This window comes from Cyprinodon variegatus, unplaced genomic scaffold, assembly GCF_000732505.1.
Source record: "Cyprinodon variegatus isolate N-32 unplaced genomic scaffold, C_variegatus-1.0 Scaffold3732, whole genome shotgun sequence".
NCBI classification, from domain to species: Eukaryota; Metazoa; Chordata; class Actinopteri; order Cyprinodontiformes; family Cyprinodontidae; genus Cyprinodon; species Cyprinodon variegatus.
In genome coordinates this window covers 1-5942 of record NW_015154185.1, presented here as the reverse complement: position 1 = coordinate 5942, position 5942 = coordinate 1, and the positions used below count along the sequence as shown (strand labels likewise).

The window sequence follows — 5942 nt, the reverse complement described above, 5'->3', positions numbered from 1 at the left end:
GTTTTTAAATGGCAATATATCAGCATATGAAGATATTGGGATATTTTAATGGATCAATATTTTTTCCCTCGTCTTTAGAAGTTTTTAAGTCTGTAAAAACGAAGTTTTTGAGGAAGAAGAAGAAGTAGTATTTTTGTTTTTGTTTTAGACTTTAGAAACTCAGAAGCTGATCAAATATCGGGTTAAATATCGGTGGGGTGGCCGGTGTCCAATATTCAGTTTAAAGGCCGATACCGATAGGGGGCCAATTATATCGTGCATCCCTAATATGTTGTGATAATTTGCTTTAATTGGTTATAATTAAAAGTCTGGACACATAACAGTGATAAACTTGATGAAATATATTGATTGTGAGGTAAACCATCAAATGCAAAAACTAAACTTACCATAGCATGATTAACAATAAGCACCGTACTGATCCAGATACAAGACGACCCTGATTATAAGATGACCCCCTCCTTCCAGAACCAGTTTTTTAGGAACAAAACAAAAAGACCATAAATAAAATAAAAAGACTGATAAACCAAATTAATTTAGTTTAAATAAACTATTTTATATTGAAGGGCTAACAATGTCATTGAAATAATGTTGCATTGAAAGATTTGTGCAAGTAAACAATAAAAAGTAAAAAACTCTCGCAAAACTTCAACTCGAATGCAATCTGAACTTTGCTAATGGAACATCTCAAAAACCTGCATGTGGTTTTTCCTCACAGACGTCCTCTAACCTGCTGCCTGGCGGTCTTCTGTAACGGCGGTAAAATAACCCCACCCACAGTGAGGTCACTGGCTTTACAAAAACTGGCGCCCTCTGCTGTTGCGTCCGTTGATTTGGTTGATGATAAAAACCCCTAATTGTCCTAGAAAGAAACAAACCCAAACAGTTACTTTTCTGCAGAAGAGGAGAGTGGACCCGGACAGAGAAGGACACTCCCTGAATATCTGTGGTCAACCCTGCTGGGACCTCTCTGTCCCCCACATGACCCCTGACCCCCCAAAGAGACATCTGGGGGGTCAGAAGTTTAAACATGATAAACCATGACAGTTCCTTGTGCAGTTTACTTGGGTGATGACCAGTCACCTGCAACCACACACAGCTGGATAGAGCATGAGTTTTCATTTTCTGGGAGAACCATTTGTTCAAATGCCTGTAAGCTAACATATTTTTCTAAAATCTGCGTAGCGACCCTGGACAACTGTTAGCCTGTATAATTAAATAGACCCGATTATAATGTAACCCCCCATTTTCACATTGTTTTTAATGAAAAAAAACATCTTATATTCGGGCCAATAAGGTTAATAAAATTCTTGCAGACATTACAAAATGCCGTTTGGCCTTCTCGGCACTGGATGTCTGGTCTGGCTGTTTGACTAATGAGGGTTAGAGGGAAAGGATTAGGGTTATTTCTGGCGTTCAGGGTTTAATTTTTTCCCCCAACATTAAGTTCATGTCTCTGTCCTCCACAGCGATCCAGGCCCTTCGCTCCGTGCTGAACTCCTTCTCTATAGTCAACAGGAAGAACATGTTTGTCTACCAGGAGCGTACGACTAAATCTGTCTTTTACCTCCGGTGAGTTCAGACATCAGTGGACATGTGGACATCAGCTGCATCCCTTCTGCTCTCTGGTCTGACCCACCGGTTATATCGATTACATAGTTTGGATCAAAGCAAATATTGTCCCACATCAGCCCATTTGACTTCCTATAACAAAGGGGAAAACTTTCATTTGTGGAACAGGTTATTTTTTGGCCATTATGGAAACTAATTTGCTCTGCGTTTTTCCCTCAGACTGTGTGAAACCTCACAGACCAGCAGATACCCTGACCTGGATGGAAACCTTCATACGCCCCCCCGGCCCTTGGGGCTGGTTAGAAGCCAGGAACCTGTTAATCCTGAAGACCAGATGGTGAGCACCTGGAAAACATGTGTTCCATGTGTGTGGGGGGGGGGATGTACAGAGTTTGTTCTGAAGTGAAGGAAGGATAATGAAACAGAAATGTTGTTTTTTCTCTTCAGGGTCCCAGATCTTCAATTGAAGGCTCCCGTCCAGTAGGACAGGTGGACAAGCACATCCTGCTGCTGGTGCATGGAGTGGGAAATGCAGGTGAGGGAAAAGACATCGACATGAATAAGTCCTTGAAATTTTATCAGTTGAAAAAATAAAGTTCAAGATCCTGAAAGGGTTTAAAAAGCAGCCACAAAAGCACTCCATCCTTGAAAGTCCTGAGAGGTTTTGAGTTTTAAATTTGATATGGACGACACTAGTGGGTGTGAAGTGGTTGGAATTCCCAACATGTCTCTGTCCTCATGCAGCCTGTGATGTTCTCAGAACATCTTAAACATCCCTCATAAGCGGCAACTTTTCTCTCCAACTGTACTGGTCCTGTGGAGAACGCTGGTCCACTGGTCTAGTCGTTATAGAACGCCGGTCCACTGGTCTAGTCGTTATAGAACGCNGAGCCTGGAAAACTGAGCCTGGAAAACAGAGCCTGGAAAACAGAGCCTGGAGAACAGAGCCTGCAGAACAGAGCCTGGAAAATAGAGGCTGGAAAACAAGACCTGGAAAACAGACCTGGAAAACAGAGCCTGGTAAACAGAGCCTGGAAAATAGAGCCTGAAAAATAGAGCCTGAAAAATAGAGCCTGGAGAACAAGACCTGGAAAACTGAGCCTGGGAAACAGAGCCTGGAAAATAGAGCTTGGAAAACAGAGCCTGGAAAACAGAGCCTGGAAAATAGAGCTTGGAAAACAGAGCCTGGAAAACAGAGCCTGGAAAACAGAGCCTGGAAAACAGACCTTGAAAACAAGACCTGGAAAAAAGACCTGGAAAACTGAGCCTGGAGAACAGAGCCTGGAAAACAGACCTGGAAAACAGAGCCTGGAGAACCGAGCCTGGAATATTTTGGAATCTGGGGGAAAATCCGGTGGTTCTGCAGAGAAAAGCGGATCTTCTGATCTTCTGGATCGGAACCGCAGACTGACTGATGGAGGATCAGATCTCAGAGGTTCTGGGAACACCAGTCCGGTCCGCTCCGGTCCGGTTCCGATGTTCCGGCTCACCGAACCGGTTCGTTTCTTGCAGGGTTAATATTAAGAGGCCGGTACCTTTAGAACCCGCTCCGCTCCGGTTCGGTTCGGTGGATTAAAGCTTCTCCTCGCGCTGCTGTCTGCCTCCATCCGCCATTTTGGGTCCAGCAGACTGTTTTTCCACTCTTCTCCACCAGAGGGAGCCCTCTGCCCAATCACTGCCTCTGATTGTGAACCTGGAGGCCAGTTCAGGATTGTTTCCCTCTGATTGGCTGGGAAGCAAATTAGATCCAGAGAATCAGAGCCGTGTTCTGGTTCTGATCCGGTTTTAATAGTTCCGGTTCTCCTCCTCAGATCCCTGCCTCTACATCCCCCGCTTTGCTCACATGTTGGAGTTTGGAGCCAAGAACCACGAGGTCTCCATGACGGCGCTGCGTCTGGTCCAGAGGATGAAGAGGGACTGGATGCACACGGGTCGCCGGCCGTCTGGGCTCTGTGGAGCAGGTAGAATGGGGACGGTGGTCACCATGGTAACAGCAGCCCCCCCCCCACCATCTTGAGATGACCAGATGTTTCTTCTCCCTCTCAGCTCTGCTGGTGGCGGCTCGGATGCACAAGTTCCGTCGGTCGGTCAAAGACGTGATCAGCGTGGTGAAGGTGTGTCAGACCACCCTGAGGAAGAGGTGAGTTCTCTCCGCATCCTCCAGCTTCTAGAAGCTTCCAGCAGCGACCCCTCTGAACCAACCGGTCCCAGTCAGGGGCGGATCTAGGAACTTTGGGGCCCTAGGCAACTGCATAGTATTGCCTGATGGTAAATCCCTCCCCTGGTCCCAGTCAGTCCAATCAGATCACGCCTCTCTTCTATGTTCCCTGCAGGTTAACGGAGTTCGAGGACACGCCCACCAGTCAGCTGACCATCGACGAGTTCATGAGGGTGGATCTGGAGCAGGAATGCGACCCTCCGTCCTTCACCGCTGGACAGCACAAAGCCAAGATGCAGCAGGTAGAGCTCCCAGCCTCTGATTGGCTGTTGACTTCCTGCCCTGATCACAGATAGGTTAAAATCAAACGCTCTCCTCCGCAGCTGGAGCAGGAGCTGGCCCGGAAGCTGGACGAGGTGGAAGGTTAGCTTCTATAGAGGAGAATCAAACCACATGCAGGAGGTGGAGAGAAGACCTGATGATCTCCGTTTGCTTTGGTTCTGACAGGAGAGATCAGCAGCTACACCGAAGAGATCGAGACCGAGCTGGAAAAGAGCCAGCCCAAACTGAGGGGGATCTACGCCGCCTACGCCAAAGAAATCGGTCTGTTAAAAAGGACTTGTTTTCTGAGTTTATGTAGCAATTAGAGATAATCTATAAAGGAAGAGTAGCAGGAGAAAAGCAGAGAGTGAAAAAGGGGTCCCTATGTCCTCCAGCAGTCTAAGCCTATAGCAGCAGAACTATAGAGATAGATCAGGATAACCTGAGCCACTCTAACTAGAAGCTTTATCAAAAAGGAAAGTTTTAAGCCTAGCCTTAAAAGTAGACAGGGTGTCTGTTCTAACTTTAGTAATACTGTGGAGTTTGAAGAGGCTCATAAAGAAGAAGATCTTTCTTGGTTTTAGGTCCGGAGGAAGAGGAAGTCCCGTCCTCCACGTCGGACCTGGAGGAGGAGAGAGAGGACGCTGACCTCCAAGCTGCTACGCAGCGCCTGACGCAGGACTTCCTGTCTCAGGTAATCCAGGAAGAAGAAGGGCAGGAGAAGAGGACGCTTGAGGTCGTTTACGACCAGGAGGTGGCGCCAGAGGAGAGTGCAGGTTTACGTCCCCAGGTCCCCTCTTTAGCTTCTATCCTGGGAAGGCTACCAAGCGCCGCCAGCCTGGGCCTCCATGAGACCTTCAACACCTTTGATGAGTCCGAACCAAGCGAGAAGCCAGACGGTGAGAGGAAGACATCACATCAGATACTTTCTACACCAAATAACCAGTTAGTCTATCAACTGCTGATCCAGTAATGATGGTTTCATCTCCATCTAACTGGATGACCACCAACATCACATGGTTTCATGATGGAGGCTCTGCTTTGTCTTCCAGAGGAGACGCCTCAGACCGGAGAGCTGGATCTAGAAGGTATCGATGATCAGGAGATTGAGAAGGTGAGCTTCTACGTTCCGCTACAGGACCAGGGAGATGGACTCTGTTGGACCTTCTCTGATTGGCTGTTTCTGTTGGCTGCAGTACATCCTGAATGAAAAGGAGGTAGAGGTGAAAACGGAGCTGTGGATCAAGCAGAACGCAGACTACCTGCAGGAGCAGAAAGGTGAGCATCAGTCATGAGGTGGCGGTTGATCAGAAGCCATCATTCTGGGTTTAACACCCACTGTGTTTGCAGAGAAGGAGGAGAGGATAAAGAAGGAGAAGGAACAGGGGATCTACAAGGAGAAGGTGAGTCAAACACGGGGTCTCCCAGGCTGCATTGCAGGGACTGGTTATCTGCTCTGACGTCACACCTGTCTGTGTCTGCAGAAGAAGAAACCCAAGAAGCGCAAACAGATCGAAGCAGCAACAGCAGGCGAGGCCATCGAGAAGATGTTGGAGAGAAAGAGGATTTCCTGTAAGATCAACTATGACGTCCTCAGAGACCTGAACCAGACCGCTGAAGGTCACAGTCCACCCGCCTCCGAGCCCTCAGAGGGGGCCGCCAAACGGAAACGCCTCAGCCGCCGCCGCAGGAAGACCAGCGACGCCAACAGGGAGCTGTCCGCCAACGCAACCAAAATGACAAAAAGGTAACGGCAACTAGAAACGAATCACCAGCAACATGGATCTGATCGGCAATAATAAATGAGTCCTCTATCTGCCTGGTGTTAGGTTCCGTCGCCTCATTTCCTCGCCAAGGAAAAAGAAAACATCTCCTCAGGTAATGTCCCCCCGAC

General features: G+C 47.9%; 2 protein-coding genes across 2 annotated transcripts; both read left to right on the top strand.

Moving 5' to 3' along the window:
* Positions 1 to 1447: 1447 nt before the first annotated feature.
* LOC107081262 (protein SZT2-like) lies at positions 1448 to 3358 on the top strand. The gene is made up of 5 exons (XM_015369461.1): positions 1448 to 1569; positions 1789 to 1906; positions 2017 to 2104; positions 2936 to 3066; positions 3224 to 3358. Exons 1-5 carry the CDS (start codon positions 1448 to 1450, stop codon positions 3356 to 3358), a joined length of 594 nt encoding a protein of 197 aa, XP_015224947.1.
* On the top strand, positions 2831 to 5931 carry LOC107081260 (transcription factor IIIB 90 kDa subunit-like; the record flags this gene model as incomplete). Its single annotated transcript, XM_015369460.1, has 11 exons — positions 2831 to 3530; positions 3616 to 3709; positions 3903 to 4029; positions 4111 to 4150; positions 4235 to 4330; positions 4633 to 4947; positions 5101 to 5162; positions 5245 to 5326; positions 5399 to 5451; positions 5533 to 5795; positions 5878 to 5931. Coding segments are annotated over exons 1-11 (1304 nt in total), but the record flags the coding sequence as incomplete, so codon positions are not given.
* Between the last annotated feature and the right edge of the window lie 11 nt (positions 5932 to 5942).